General features: G+C 40.1%; 1 protein-coding gene across 5 annotated transcripts in view; it reads left to right on the forward strand.

Annotated features, from left to right (window-relative positions):
* The window catches only part of LPAR1 (lysophosphatidic acid receptor 1), a 187,720-nt gene that overhangs the window by 108,118 nt on the left and 62,510 nt on the right, over positions 1-17,092 (forward strand). For all 5 annotated transcript variants that reach the window (XM_053566033.1, XM_053566052.1, XM_053566058.1 and 2 more), the window contains exon 3: positions 3,857-4,604. In XM_053566033.1, the coding sequence (XP_053422008.1) occupies positions 3,857-4,604 (748 nt within the window). The remainder of the gene's footprint in view (positions 1-3,856; positions 4,605-17,092) is intronic.

The following is a 17,092-nucleotide window of genomic DNA, read 5'->3' on the forward strand; positions in this document are numbered from 1 at the left end:
GTTTAGGTGTAAGTGCACTTGTAAGCCATTGAAGCATTTTCAGCAGGGGAAAAGCTTGATCAACTTTGTTTTTAGAAGGATCATGAGAGAAGAGATTAGAATTGAGCAGATAGAACACTTAGGAAGCTGTAGTAATAATGGTGACAGCCATACCTGTGGGCTAGACAGGTAAGGTAGATACTTACAAAGGATAATTTCTAGGATTTTCTTTTTGATTTAAATGATGAGGATGAGGGAGAAGGAGGAATTCTCAGGTTTAGCACTTGGCCACTGGATAGATACTGACTGTCTGGTCTCTGCAGTAGTGAATATAGGAGGAGCAGGCTGGGGAGCATGAAGAAGATGAGTTTGAGTTTGGTTTTGAACACTGGAACTGAAGAACTCTTACAGAGATACCAGTAGGCAATTCAGTATTTGCCTAGAGCTCATGAATATATAGATGTGCAAATATTTGGGATATACAAGGTAATTGAAGTCTTAAGAAGTCTTAGGGGATCAACTACATATTGAAAGTGTGTTGAATGAATGAGAACAAATATTGTAGAAACATCATACTGGACAGTAGAAGGGGAACCTTCGAAAAGGACTGAGAAGGACCAGCCAGAGAGAACTATCAAACCCACAGAAGTACAGTATCATGGAAGCCGAGGAAAGAACATGCAGAATGAGTCCCTCGTCCTGTCTGATGCTTAAGTCAAAAGGGGTAGACTGGAAAGTTTCCACTTGGGTAGCCACACGGAGAGTAGAGAGGCTTTGGGAAGTTATGTGGTTCTCAAGAATTTGACTAGAGCAGACTTAATGGATGGGCAGAGGTAGAAGCCACATTATGAGAAATCAGTGGGAGACAAACATTGTAGATGATTTGGCTACCAAGGAGAAGAGGAGAGCTGGAAGGAGATTATGAGATTGTAGGGAGCTTTCTGTTTTTTTTTTAAAAGGTAGCAGAGACTTAATCTTGAATGTTGATGGTAAAGAGTGATGGTGGTGGGGAGGAGGGAGAGAGGGCAGAAAGAGAGAGGGATGCTGATAGCGAGAAAACTGAAGATGGAGGAGAAAGGATGCAATTGATAGCAAAGTTATTGAAATAGTGGGAAAGGGTGGAATTCACAGCACTTTGGGAAAAGGAACACTCTTTCAGTTGTAACAAAAGGGAAAGAAAAGATGGATTATTGAACAGGTAATTTTGTCTTGGTGGTGGGAGAAAAATGAGGGCGTTCCAATTTGATGACTTTCTATTTTCCTCTAGTTGGCAACTGCTGATGGAGGAAGAGAAGATGGGCTTCTGCCATTGTGTATATATAGAGACATTGTGTAGAATATATGGAATGGTAATTAGGGGGTAAACCAGATTGTTGTGCCATTGTCATCCCAGTTGAGGACAGATATCATGAATTTATACTGAGATCAATCTGCAGGTGTGCCTTTCCCAGAAGCCTTAATGTACATGTAGAAATGACAACAAATTTGATTCATCTAAACAACATTCAAGACTGATATAATTTCTAATATATTGTTTTAAAAGTACAGTGGGGTGAGGAGGTAAAAAGATAAAGGCCTCTGTTCCCTTATCTAAAAGTTCTAAAATTCAAGAAAGTCTGAAAACTGAAGTTTTTTTTTTTTTTTAAATACCTCATTTGGTGGTAAAACTTCTCTGAATGAATTGTTATGAGGTAATTTACAGCCTTCATTTATCAAATTTAATATGTTTGTCTGTGATTATGGAATGCTGTCTGTATCTCCGGCAGGGATGTTATATATATCATGTACAGAGTATGTACCATAAAATCCAAAAAATTCTGAAGGACATCTAACCCCAGGGTCCAGAAGAGATTGTGTTCCTGTGTTAGTAAGAAGGAGATTGAAATGCTATATTATGAAATCTAAGCTGGATAAGAAAAAAGGGAACGTTGGGGAGAGTAATCCACTAGGAAAAAGTAGAAGAGTTAAGGAAATAGATAACTGCACACAAGTGAGAAAATTTGGAGAATGGGAAGTTGCGATGATTGGAATGTCTTAGTTATTTCCAAAGGGAGAGAGTTCTGGGTGAATACAAAGGTCAGGGTGTGTGACCATGGAATGGGCAGCTGAGTGGTAATGGAATAGAAGGTCATTAGAGATGAGGTCAAGAGGAGCGACAAGAAAATTAGATTAATTTCCCAGAGTAATGGCAAGATTTGGGATGGAATGGAGTTCCAAGTTCTCTGATCCTCCATGAATGAGGCACTGTGTAAGGTACAAAAGGTACCAAGATGTTTGAGACAAGTTCTTCATTCTTCTCTAGAACTCTGATCTCTTTAAGAAACAGACAAGTAAAAAGATCAATAATTATACAGCATTTTACCAGTTTTCTTTTTTTTTGGGGGGGGGGGGTGTGTTTTGTTTTTTTTTTTTTGGCCGGGGCTGGGTTTGAACCCACCACCTCCGGCATATGGGACCGGCGCCCTACTCCTTGAGCCACAGGCACCGCCCTATACAGCATTTTAAGTGTAATGCTCAAAGTGTGATCTAAAAGCTGTTAAAATATAGATGAAGAAAGAGATTTTGGATATCAGAAAAAGTCAGGAGACTAACCAATTCATGTGTTTCACATTGTTCTTGGAATTTTCACTGTTTGATAAACACTTATGTATAACCTGTGGATATCTGGCAGAACATTTGATCAAAAATAGTGGTTAAAACTGTCATATTTGCTAAGTAATTTATTAGAAACAAAACATGATAAAAAGAAGAAAAAGGCCAAGTACAAATTCCCTATAAGAAGCATTTTTTAGGGCGGCGCCTGTGGCTCAAGGAGTAGGGCGCCGGTCCCATATGCCGGAGGTGCGGAGGTGGCGGGTTCAAACCCAGCCTCGGCCAAAAACCACAAAAAAAAAAAAAGAAGCATTTTTTAAAAGTCTGAGATAAACTTCAGGCTCTAGTCTAGTTTCTTCTTTGTTACTTTTTATTTTATAATTTTTTTTATTGACTATCTCTATTATTCTATTATAAAATCCCTCAATCCTTTTTGGAGTTAAGTGAGAAAATAAAGTGGTAAGTGAAAACATTCTACTCAATGATGTTAAAAAAATAAACAAACATGCCAAAAAATTATCACCTCCCCTTTTAAAAGATATACTTTATGTAATCTAATTGTATTTTACTTCTTGTAAGCCAGCGTCAAAGTGTCAGCTCCTCTAAAAAAGAAGAAAAGTTCTCAAACATCATAGATTGGTTGACAAATGCTATTCTGGGGATGAGGAGTTGTCGGGGCAGGCCATGCTGACCACAGGAATGTTGAACAGCAGATGTTGGCTTTGAGCAAAGGACTTTTGATGGCTAGTGTCTTCTTTGAAATGTTAGGACCGATGGTCCTTGTGGGAACCTCCATCACAAAATGTTTGTCCCACATGGAGTGTACTATGTGAGAATACAAATGCAGAATAATAGGGCAAAGATACCCTATCAAGAAACCAACTGTGTTTACAGATTCCCCAAATAACAGGTCAAAATAGATTTTACTATGGTAAATATTCCAATTGCAATATGCTGCAAAATTTCTGTCTCATGTATTTTAAGCAAGATTTCTGGACCATGTGGCTTTTCTAGTCTAGACTTCAGTGACATGTAACCACTCAGCAAAGACCTTGTCATTTATTTAATTCCAACTGTCTTTAATCTTGAGGACAGTAATACTGTGAGAAACTGTGGGGTTTCAACATAGCATAGAATGTTATGTTGGATCAACATAACAAAGAATTTTCAAATTCTTTGCCTCCCCCAACATATGCCGTAGAAGTTGTGTGTTATCTATAGGTCTTTAAATTTGGGTCTGTGGTTTCTTCTTTCTTTCCATCATCTTTTCTCCTTTCTCTTTTAGTTCACAGCCATGAATGAACCACAGTGCTTCTACAATGAATCCATTGCCTTCTTTTATAACCGGAGTGGGAAACATCTTGCCACAGAATGGAACACAGTCAGCAAGCTGGTGATGGGACTTGGAATCACTGTCTGCATCTTCATCATGTTGGCCAACCTCCTGGTCATGGTGGCAATCTACGTCAATCGCCGCTTCCATTTTCCTATTTATTACTTAATGGCCAATCTGGCCGCCGCAGACTTCTTTGCTGGGTTGGCCTACTTCTATCTAATGTTCAACACAGGACCCAACACGCGGAGACTGACTGTTAGCACATGGCTCCTCCGTCAGGGCCTCATTGACACGAGTCTGACAGCATCTGTGGCCAACTTACTGGCCATTGCCATTGAGAGGCACATTACGGTTTTCCGCATGCAGCTCCACACACGGATGAGCAACCGGCGGGTGGTGGTGGTCATTGTGGTCATTTGGACTATGGCCATTGTTATGGGTGCTATACCCAGTGTGGGCTGGAACTGCATCTGTGATATTGAACATTGTTCCAACATGGCGCCCCTCTACAGTGACTCTTACTTAGTCTTCTGGGCCATTTTCAACTTGGTGACCTTTGTGGTCATGGTGGTTCTCTATGCTCACATCTTTGGCTATGTTCGCCAGAGGACTATGAGAATGTCTCGGCATAGTTCTGGACCCCGACGGAATCGAGATACCATGATGAGTCTTCTGAAGACAGTGGTCATTGTGCTTGGTGAGTTTGTCTTGACTATTAACTTACTTTATGCATTCCCACTGTCTTAAACCACATTAATTTGTGTTGGTGGTAAATAACAATATGAATATTCAGAAATATATGCAGGGATTATAAGGAAATCACACATTTTCATATTAAATCAGCTTACCAGTCTTTCTACAATTACAGAATCAGCTTTATGGATTTATGGATTTCAGTGGCACAGTATACATGGTGGTAATATAAAAGATATCATTGAAGAGTTTGGGTGTCTAATGTTGAAAATGCTAGAATAACCAATCAAATTCTTTTAGCTTTTGAGAGATTTTTCTTACAGTCCAAATCATTTTTGCCTTGTGGTCTCTGTTACAGATTTTCTGACAGTGCTTTCATATGAATATGGACTATCCTTTCACATGTAGTAATTTTTTTTAGTCTATTAGTAAGTTATCTTTCACATTCTGCAATTGTTACTGAATTATATGTAAGTATATTAAGGTTTTGTATAGATTTACTGCACAAAACACATCAGAAGGAATGATGTTCTCTCAGTCTTTGTGAAAATTCGCTTTTTAAAAAATTTTCTGTTTGAAGAAATGGAAGTTAATTTGTTGTTTCAAGATGAAGACCAGGATTTCATTCTTTTTATAGACTCAGGTAACCTTTTTCTTTAAATAAGCATTGTTATGTCCTGAATGAAACATTTGTCATAGTGATCAGGAAGACTATATTTATTCATTTAGATACTCAGAAAATAGTTAAAGAGCACCTCCTAAGTTTTAGGCTCTGCTGGCCCCTGGAGATATACACACAGAAAGAACAAACATAAAACATTTCTTTTGGAGTTTAAAGTATCTATTTAAAAAGTTTACTCAGAATATGTTTAAATACTTACCTAATTGAATTACATATTTTCCAAAGGCTATAGTCAGGCTAATGTTTGATCACATTTAAAATCTTTTTTAAAAAATTCCTCTTATCATTTCATCTTTTTCTAGGGAAATCCAGTGGAAAGTTCCTATTATTCTGTTTGCTCCAGCTTTGCAAAGCAGCGTTGAGTGAATGTAGTGGGTAGTTATGTGGCTCCCCTTAAACTCTGGGAGTTACATTAATTTTGGTGACTGGAAGGAGAGAGAGCCCCAGTTATCATTAAATAGCACTGTGGTCGGTGCCTCAGTCCTGTCTGTGTCGGTTTGGGCGACTGCATCCTGGAGATCATTTCTGGCTATGCTGATTGTGACCCTCTTGTAGAACTGTAAAAATGAGAACTAGGCCTTGGAATTGCTGACCCAGCTGAAGCCCTGCTTAGCTAAGTGGGACACTTAGATGATAGTTGCACTAGGGATCTTCCTTGTATGTGAGATTGTCTTATTCCAGCCAGGGAAGTTTAGTGGACATCAGAAATGGTTTCCCTATAGGTTTAATTATCAAGACCTTGAGCATGCCTGTGTCACAAGGACATACCTTTCTGGCACCAGGGACTAGTTTAATGGAAGAGAATTCTTCTATGAATGGGGGTAGTTGGCTATAAATACAGATATAGCTTTGGTTGCTTGCTCACTGCTCACTACCTGCTGTGCAGCTGGTTCATAACAGGTTACCACACTGGTCCGTGGCGCAGGGGTTGTAGACACCAGAAATAGATGAAATGCATCTTAGTTTACTATGGATGCCATTTTTGTATGAAATTTAAATAGCATGAGACATTTTACTTCTCTGTTGACTCAAATGTTTATTTACTGCTGATCTAAAAATGTCACCTTGACGCTTTTCATGTTGTACTTTTCGTATGTATTGCACTTTTTCTATGACAAGTGCTGCTTAATGGTTCATAGAACCACAAGCAGTTCTGAACTTGGACTATTAACCTGCTGAGTTCTTGTTTTAATTTTGACATTTGTATAATATCTAGCATATTCCAGTATGTAGTATACTGAGTGATTCATGCAAAGTTAACTTTTGTATCTCATTGAGTTATTTTACACATTGAGATAATTATGGAGGGTTTATAAAGATACACTTTCCAAGTATATCTGCCCCAAATGACTTTTACCGTCCCCAACCAAAACACACCTCCAAACTTGAAAATGACAGAAATAGCATTGCCCTCTGAGATTTAAACTTGTAGACTCCTCAAAGATTGAATATAGTTAACTACCTCTGGAATAAATAACCTTATTTCAGTAGCTTGGGGGTAGGGGGAAGAAATTTCAGAATATAGCAAACTCTAATCAAGGTAATATGTAAAGAAATTTGGTGAGGCAAGACGGGAATGTGATTGTAATATAGAAAGCAGAAATAAAATTACTGTATTTTCTTTCTTTCTTTCTTTTTTTTTTTTTTTTTGCAGTTTTTGGCCGGGGCCAGGTTTGAACCCACCACCTACATTATATGGGGCCGGCACCCTACTCCTTTGAGCCACAGGCGCCACCCATGACTATAGCTTCTTTTGAGAAAGGTAGCGGGAATCATAGAATGGGCAGAATGTGGGCCCTGGGGTGTTTGAGCCCTGGAATAAGGAATTTACCATCCAGAAAGATGTTTGTCAAGGTTGATGTCTAATGCTGTTGCTACAATGTGCTCCCTTGCTTGAATTGTAAGTGTCCAGCCCTACGTAGGTGTGACTTATGGCAAAGGTGGGTTGGTCTTAAAGGAACAAGAATTTTGGTCTTGTCATTGTAAGTCAACTAACAATCTGGAGTTTTTTTTTTTTTTTTTGTAGAGACAGAGTCTCACTTTATGGCCCTCGGTAGAGTGCCGTGGCATCACACAGCTCACAGCAACCTCCATCTCCTGGGCTTAAGCGATTCTCTTGCCTCAGCCTCCCAAGTAGCTGGGACTACAGGCGCCCGCCACAACACCCGGCTATTTTTTGGTTGCAGTTCAGCCGGGGCCGGGTTTGAACCCGCCACCCTTGGTATATGGGGCCGGCGCCTTACCGACTGAGCCACAGGCGCCGCCCAATCTGGAGTTTTTTTGTTTGTTTTTGCAGATTGCACATTTGATTTTTAATATGTCTTCTTTGCCAGATTGTCAGATTTGCAAGAGAAGGCGGGGATTGTAGTAATTTATTATCATATCTTCACATTGCCTGTCATGGTTATCTGGCACAAAGAAGGTGTTCAACAAATAATTGTTGAAGGAATCTAGGTAATGACAAAACCAAGCGTGTGAGCCTTCAAAAGTGGAGAGCAGAGAGCTGTTCACTGCAGTACAAGCCACCTGAGCCATGTGGGAGCCAAACCTAGTTACTTTAGGCGACTCCTATTTTTAATACATTCCACGCCTTCTAATCCAAACACAATGGCTTGGAAAATGTCTACAGTGGCTGCTCAGTAAATAATATATCTGTTTTCCTTTCATTTATTCTAGGGGTGGTTTCTCAGTTTCCGTTCTCACTTCATCAGAATGACCCCTGGGTTTTAGAGCTGTTCATTCTTCATGATCAAGGGAAGAATTTGTTGGTCAACATCTTAATTCCTAGGAGTCAACCTAAAACTAAAAGGTTCTTTGAGATTTCTGATGACAATACTAGTGGCAGGTTTTTAAGCATGGCCTTGTAGATAAGCTGCTTTTGAGTGAGTACTGGATCTTAATAATTATTCGTCAAATGCTCATGTAGCATTACTCAGGTGCTACCTTAGAAATTAGTATTTGTAACTAACAATCCTATGGAGTATAGATGCCTTTATGGATTTGTTATCCTCAAATCAGTGTGAAGAAAGATGGTAGAAAAGGTTAGGTAACTTGCCCAGGCGCACACAGCTAGTGAGTATAGAAGCTGGGGTTCAAACTCAGGCACTGGGGTTCCAAAACCCATGTGTTTTTCGCCTCCCTACTTCTCTTTAATAAAAATAGTTATCAGCACGTGTTGTTAAGTTTGAACAGCAGTGTGTTATTACACAGAAACATTGTGATCGCGTCTGTTTCTGTTGCTACTGCCTAGGGTGCCTGTGCTTTCCCCCCTGACAGGCTGGGGGAGCTTTAAGGGAGCAATCCTTTCCTCCTCTTGCTACTGAAGAGCTCATGACTCTAATTTCATCTGCCCTTCTCTGCTGTTTGGTGTTGCACCCATTCTGAATAAGAAGCATTTTGTTTAAGGTAGAGTTAACTTCAGGGTTTCTGGTGGCAGTGTACAGTCACACAGTCCCTCCCTGGGCTTGAATTCTCCCTACTTGACATTTCACCAGGAATTCCTTTAACAACTGTTCCGAGGCTGAACAGAGCAACAGTCAAGATGTTCTTCCCTTATTTGACCGCAGAGTGTCTTGAGTTGACACCCTTTCCTTTCTGGCTCTATTGGTGATGACACTTCTGTTGGAGATCATTAGAAAGGAGGAAAACCAGAATTTGGAAAGAGAAAATCATGGTTAAGTGGTGGAGGTTTTCCATCTGAGCTCTGGGAGGGACATCCATAGCCCATTGGGGATTATCTCTTTGGGGAGGAAGAGGAAGACATTGTTCTTTTAGTTTGATCTATTTGTTGGAAGTGATCACCGTTGAAGCTGAATATTACTCCTTATCTCCTATGAGCTCTGTATTAGCCAGGCTCAGTATTCAGCACTTCTCCTGTGTTGTTGGAAACATTGTTACATATTCCGCATTTTATGTTGAGGGAACTGAGTTAGGATAGGGTAAATAACTCGTCTAAGGTTATTCTTTTTTTTTTTTTTTTTTTTTTTTAATTTTTTATTTTTTTGTAGAGACAGAGTCTCACTGTACCACCCTCGGGTAGAGTGCCGTGGCGTCACACAGCTCACAGCAAGCTCTAACTCCTGGGCTTACGCGATTCTCATGCCTCAGCCTCCCAAGCAGCTGGGACTACAGGCGCCCGCCACAACGCCCGGCTATTTTTTGATTGCAGTTTGGCCGGGGCTGGGTTTGAACCCGCCACACTCGGCATATGGGGCCGGCGCCCTACTCACTGAGCCACTGGAATACAATTTTAAGGTTGTTGTAGACCAGCATCACTCTCTGGTCAGAGGACAGTGACTCTCCACATACCATGTAGGTGAATGGTACTAGTGGTGGGAGCCAGATAAATGTAAGCCCATTGTTTTCTTGTTCACTCTGATGAAAGATAATTTGGCTGTTATCCTATTAGCAAATCTGTATGTACTTCTGTTTTCAGTTTAATTTAACAAACATGTTATTGAATGCTAATTGTGTGCTAAGGAGTGAAAAGATAAGTGAGGAAAATTCTCCACAGAATTAATTAATTCTCTACAGAATGAGCAATGGCTGTCACCTTTGAGGAATGAAAGTAGCCAGGTGTGGTTAGCGTGTAGTGGGTTTGCCAGTAGAGTTTTGACTACAGGGTCGAAGCCTTTATCACATCTATGAACTTGGCTTCTGCCACAGGTGACAGGAGATGCTCCAGCATTCCTCAAGATTTAGGTGGGTAATCATGTAATGTATCATCCAAACTGAGATGCTTGTGATAGTGAAAAGGGGCACTAACTGGTTGGGGTGTTGGGACAACAGGCTTAATCTCAGACGTTCTGAGCTACCCGGGATATGTGGTCGTACTTCTTTGGGGCATCACTTTGTGTTTGTCTATATTCTTTCTTTCTTTATTTTTTATTGTTGGGGATTCATTGAGGGTACAAGAAACTGGTTTACACTGATTGCATTTGTTAAGTAAAGTCCCTCTTACAATTGTGCCTTGCCTCCAAAAGGTGTGTCAAACACCCAGACCCCACCCCCTCCCTCCTTCCCTCTCTCTTCTCTTCCTTTCCCCACCCCTCCTTCCTTCTCTTTCTCTCTGCTCTCCCCTTCCTCCACCTCCCACTGTGTCATTAATTGTCCTCATATCAAAATTGAGTACATAGGATTCATGCTTCTCCATTCTTGTGATGCTTTACTCAGGATAATGTCTTCCACTCCCATCCAGGTTAATACAAAGGATGTAAAGTCTCCATCTTTTTTAATGGCTGAGTAGTGTTCCATGGTGTATATATATATATATATATATATATATATCACAGCTTGTTAATCCAGTCCTGGGTTAGGGGGCATTAGGCTATTTACACATTTTGGCGATTGTAAGTTGAGCTGCGATAAACACTCTAGTGAAAGTGTCCTTATGATAAAAGGGTTTTTTTCCTTCTGGGTAGATGCCCAGTAATGGGATTGTAGGATCAAATGGGAGGTCCAGCTTGAGTTCCTAGAGGGTTCTCCATACTTCCTTCCAAAAAGGTTGTATTAGTTTGCAGTCCCACCAGCAGGTAACAGTGTTCCTTTCTCTCCACATCCATGCCAGCATCTTCAGTTTTGAGATTTTGTGACATGGGCCATTCTCGCTGGAGGTAGGTGATATCGCAGGGTGGTTTTGATTTGCATTTCTTTAATAATTAGGGATGATGAGCATTTTTCATATGTTAGCCATTTGTCTTCTTTAGAGAAGGTTCTATTCATGTCTCTTGTGCATTGATATAATGAGATTGTTGGCTTTTTTCATGTGGATTAATTTGAGTTCTCTATAGATCCTAGTTATCAAGCTTTTGTCTGATTTGCAATATACAAATATCCTTTCCCATTGTGTAGGTTGTCTCTTTGCTTTGGTTGTTGTCTCCTTAGCTGTACAGAGCTTTTCAGTTTAAGTACCATTTGTTTATTTCTATTGTTGTTGCAATTGCCACAGCAGTCTTCTCCATAAAGTCTTTCCCCAGGCCAATATCTTCCACTGTTTTTCCTGTGCTTTCTTTGAGGATTTTTATCGTTTCATGCCTTAAATTTAAGTCCTTTATCCATCTTGAAATAATTTTTGTGAGTGCAGAAAGGAGCAGGTCCAGTTTCAGTCTTTGACATGTGGATATCCAGTTCTCTCAGTACCATTTATTGAATAGGCAGTCTTTCCCCCAGTGTATGTTCTTCGGTTTGGTTTGTTTGGTTTATTGAAGATTAGGTGGTTGTAAGATGTTAGTTTCATTTCCTGGTTTTCTATTCGATTCCAAATGTCTATGTCTCTATTTTTGTGCCAGTACCATGCAGTCTTCACCACTATGGCCTTGTAGTACAGCCTAAAATCTGGTATGCTGATACCCCTGGCTTTGTTTTTATTACTAAGAACTGCCTTAGCTATACGGGGGTTTTGCTGGTTCCATACAAAATGCAGAATCATTTTTTCCAAGTCTTGAAAGTACAATGTTGGTGTTTTAATAGGGATGGCATTGAATCGGTAGATTGCTTTGGGAAGTATAGACATTTTAACAATGTTGATTCTTCCCATCCATGAGCATGGTATGTTCTTCCGTTTGTTAATATCCTCTGCTATTTCCTTTCTTAGGGTTTCATAATTTTGTTTATAGAGGTCCTTCACCTCCTTCGTTAGGTATATTCCTAGGTATTTCATTTTCTTTGAAGCTATGGTGAAGGGAGTTGTGTCCTTAATTAGTCTATCATCTTGACTGTTATTGGTGTATACAAAGACTACTGACTTGTGGACATTGAATTTATATCCTGAGACATTATTGTATATTTTGTATATTGTATCTTATTGTATAAGACTTCCAGGAGTCTTGCGGTTGAGTCTTTGGGGTTCTCTAAGTATAAGATCATATTGGCAACAAAGAGGGAGAGTTTGACCTCCTCTGCTCCCATTTGGATTCCCTTTATTTCCTTGTCTTGCCTAATTGCATTGACTAGAACTTCCAGCACTATGTTGAATGGTAATGGCGACAGAGGACAACCTTGTCTGGTTCCAGTTCTAAGTGGAAAAGCTTTCAGTTTTACTGCATTCAATATATCATTAGCTGTGGGTTTGTTATAGATGTTTTCAATCAGTTTCAGAAATGTGCCACCTATGCCTATACTCTTCATTGTTCTAATTAGAAAAGGATGTTGGATTTTACTGAATGCTTTTTCTTCATTTATGGAGAGGCTCATGTGGTCTTTGTTTTTGCTTCTGTTGATACGATGAATAACTTTATGGACTTGCGTATATTAAACCAGAATTTTTGCATCTATATTTATATGAAATTGATCTGACATTCTCCTTTTTAGTTGGCTGTTTTCTTGGTTTTGGTATCAGGGTGATGTTTTCTTTGTAGAACATGTTGGGAAAGATTCCTTCCTCCTCAACTTTTAGAATAATTTCTACAATATGGGAATAAGCTCTTCTTTGAAGGTTTGATAAAATTCTGGTGTGAAGCCACCTGGACCAGGCATTTTTTTGTTGGGAGATTGTTTATTTTTTCTTTGATTTCAGTGCTTCAAATTGGTCTGTTCAGGAGCCCTATTTCTTCCTGGCTAAGTCTAGGGAGAGGGTGTGATTCCAAATATTGATCCATTTCCTTCACATTGTCAAATTTCTGGGCATAGAGTTTCTGGTAGTATTCAGAGATAATCTCTTGTATCTCTGTGGCCATCAGTTGTTATTGTGTTTGTCTGTATTCTTATTAAGTTCTTTTTGGCTTTTCTTTTTTTTTTTTTTGGTTTTTGGCCGGGGCTAGGTTTGAACCCGCCACCTCCGGCATATGCGCCCTACTCCTTGAGCCACAGGCGCCGCCCTCTTTTTGGCTTTTCAAATGCAGAACTCAACACTGGGCACGTTCTACTGTGTGAAAATGATAAAGAAGATTTTTTTTTAAAGGTCAAGATTTGCCCAGATTTAGAATCGGAAAGCTTAAAAATCACACCATTTAACTCCTTCATCTTACAAAGGAAAAGACTAAAGCTTTGGATTTAACTGAGAACTTTAGGTCTTATTTAGCTCATGACCCAAACCAGGATCCAGGTTTTCTGACTTCTACTAAGGTGCTGTTCTTACTGCCTGTGTCTCCACCTTGTTCAGTCCTATCCACACTTTCCATCGCCTTCTATTTTGTGAACGTTAACATGTATTTATGTGGCTAGCCAGGATTAGGTGTAAACATTGTGGCTATAAAGGTAACTGGCTTCCACAGAAAGGGTCTCCTTGAATTCAGCCTTCTCATAACCAACTGGTGATCTCTGTCATGAGCTTTGTCAACTGTCATCTGGAACTGCATTGCTCACATCTCATGTAGCTTTTTTGACAACAGTATTATATTACTGTTTTTCATCCAGCTTGGCTTTTAATTAAGTCTGTGCTTTTACGTGTGTGTGTGTGTGTGTGTGTGTGTTTTCTCACTTATATTCCAGAGGCAAGATGCCTCTGTAATCTACTCTTGGCTATGTCAATAACTATCTGAGTGATCTGGGGCAAGTTACTTTGTCTGTGTTAATTTTTCTATGCCTTCATCTATAGGATGAAGTTGGCCACTTTGATTTCAAAGATTATTTAGGGTTCCATTTATTATTATATAAATATAAGAACAGTAGCTACTGTGGGTCAGCTGTGTGGTGCTTTCCAGTAGAAAACTTAGGAGACTGGTACAAAAGCAAGGGACTGCAATTCCTCTTTGTATAAATGGTGCTTCACCTTCTTTCTTTATTTTATTTTGACCCCACTCCCTGCTGGCAGCAAGGGGGAAGGGCCACCTTCTTTATTTTTTTTTTTCTTTTTTACGGCTAGTCAAGTGAAGCAGTTGGAATAAAGAAGGAAAAAGAAATCTATAACTGGTTGTGATCCATTAGTTGAAAACACCAAGGCCGGATGTGGTGGCTCATGCCTATGATCCTAGCACTCTGGGAAGCCAAGGCAGGTGGATCACCTGAGCTCAGGAGTTAGATACTAACTAGCCTGAGCAAAAGTGAGACCCCTCCCCCTAAAAAGAAGAAAGAAAAGAAAGAAAGAAAACACCACTGCAATTAGACCAGACATCACTTTTTAATATTTCGCTTTTATTTATTTGTTTTGGAGACCGTCTCACTCTGTTGACCTGTATAGAGTGCTATGGTGTCATAGCTCACAGCAACCTCAATCTGCTAAGCTCAAGCAATCCTCTTGGCTCAGTCTCCTGAGTAGCTGGGACTACAGGTGCCCGCCACAACACCTGGCTAGGTTTTCTATTTTTAGTAGAGACAGGGGTCTCTCTCTTGCTCAGGCTGGTCTTGAACTCCTTAGCTCAAGCCATCCTCCCATCTCAGCCTCCCAGAATGCTGGGATTATAGGCATGAATAATTAGCTTTTAGATGCACTATCCCTCAATAAAGGGAATGATCTACTTATAGAGGATCATCTCAAAGACATGAACTTCAGGGCTCTACTTTGCTGTGGACAGCAGTGTGGCAGGAAGAACAGGCGTCTCCGTTGGTCCTGTTGCTATGGGCAGAGCAGAGAGTGGACACATAGTCTCTTATTCCCTGGCCACAGGTGATCGGCTGCACATCCTGTTGCTCTGAAGAGGAATTATAGCCACCCTAAGTCTCCTAAGGTCCCAGTGGCATCCCTGAGAAGGCCTTTTTGAGGAAGAACCTGAAAGGAATATTTGTGAGAGCCTTGATTGTTTGGCCAGTCACTCTGCTGGCTTGGCACCCCAGGTGGTGGCCTGGGGAGACTCCCTGCAAGAGTCCACAGTGCTTCCCAGACCCCAAACCCTGGGCTCCCGGCAAGAGAGAAAACAGCTTTCAAACACCAGCTCTTTATACCCTTTTATTGTCCATCTCCATTCAAATATTTTTACTCAGAAGAAACTTTTAAACAGACACAAAACCCCAAAATGCCACATACACCTAACAGGGTTCCTTTTGAGGTGTGGACAGAGGAACCAGAACATGAAGCTCTTTTTCAGATTTTGTCTAGCTGAGACTCCTGTTGGTCCAAATGTAAGTGTTGCAACATCATTTTTCCTTAATATTAAAAGTAATAAATTACCCAGAGATTTCTTAAATGAATTGTGGTGGCCACTGGGAATAACTGTTGCCTAAAGTTGGAGAGTTTAGACTTGGAGTAAGATAGGCCAGAATTGAAGTTCAAATCCCAGCTCCTTGCTTACTAGTCATATACTCTGTATCAGTGGTTCTCAACCTTCCTCATGCTGTGGCCCTTTAATACAGTTCCTGTGGGTCGCAACCCACAGGTTGAGAACCGCTGCTCTAGATGGATAACTTCAGCTCTCTGAGCTGTCACTGCAGAATTAATAAGGGCAATAGGACCTTTCTCATCAAGTTGTGTCTGGGTTACCGACAGTGCTGAATTGTAGTAAGTGCTGTATATTATCATTACCATTAAGTCTGTCCTGTATCTTTTTCTGACACGCCCACATCCACACTTACCCACACACCAAATCCATGTACAGTAATAAGGTTTGGTGTTTGAGATGGTGCTTTGTTTCCATGATGCAGAATAAAAGCACTGTTGTGTTTTAGTAGCTGTTGGCTTGAATACTCTGTAAATTTTATCCTGAATGGCCTTTTCTTTTCCCAAGATGCACCTTTACTGCAGCATTGCCTGTACCTTATTTGTTGAGCCTCAGTCCTACCTGTGAAAAGACCTATTAGCATCACAGGAAATGTCTGTTTTGACTGGCTAACTCTCCAGAGATGATTCAGTGGTATTGACCAATTATTAAAATGGAGTTTGCAGTGGAACAGGCCACTTTGTCAATCTCTGTTAGAATGTCATCATTGACAATACTTGAGGCAGAGCTCAAAGCCCAAACATCACGGAGGGTACCATTCTCTTTCCTTTTATAACTGGTGAAGGGCATGTCTGGCATAAATAGATGAAATGACAAATGGATGGAGTCCTGAACAGCTTATGTTCTCTAGCCAGTCCCAACTTTACTGTATGACCAACTATGAGTCCTTTGATTTGGGAAGAAAAGGGTATTTAACTTCTCTTCTAACCTATTTGGAGAATCATTATGGATGTTCCAGGATGGCAGGAGCTTATCTTACTTTCCAGCATCTAGAGAAGGGCCTGGCACTTAGCCAATCTAGGTATTGGTTGAATAATGAAATGAAACATACCTCTTATTCTGGATTGAGAGTTTTACAGATTGTCTAATTACAATAGAGATATACCCGTGTAGTCTAAAATTCAGTGTGATTTAATATGAGTCCTGATCAAAAGGATCTTGGTCATAGGTGGTTATAATAAAGCAGTTATAAATCTTGCTCCTCAGGACATTTTTGTTAGGCTAGATTCCGGAGTATTCTGATCAATCATAGTTTATTTCATCAATGTGTGTAGAAAATCTTCTAAGCTCTCTGTTAATGAGTATGGATATAAAGATCAAAAAAATATGGACCGTGCTCTCAAGGACAGTTTAAATAAATGCAATGTAACATAGTAAATAAACATAATACACCATGATAAAATGAGTGAGGTGTTACAGGAATGCTGTATTCTAACCGGGCTATGTCTGGAAAAGACTTCAAGATGAAAGTGATATTAGGATTACATCTTACGTATAGGGGTTTGCCATGTGAACCTAGGCAAAGGAATTATTTCTGTTAGATATTCTTTACACTCTGAATAGAGTGAAATATTCAATCACTTCTCTTGTATTGCACCTGTCAGGCCACTAAGATATGACATTAATCCTTAGTAGGCGTGCACATCTCATGTCAGTCCCTAAGGTGGGAAGGGCAAATTTCTGAAATTGTCAGATAATATTTTCTTCTGCATATTGCACTGG

The sequence above is a fragment of the Nycticebus coucang genome, chromosome 2 (assembly GCF_027406575.1).
Source record: "Nycticebus coucang isolate mNycCou1 chromosome 2, mNycCou1.pri, whole genome shotgun sequence".
NCBI lineage: Eukaryota > Metazoa > Chordata > Mammalia > Primates > Lorisidae > Nycticebus > Nycticebus coucang.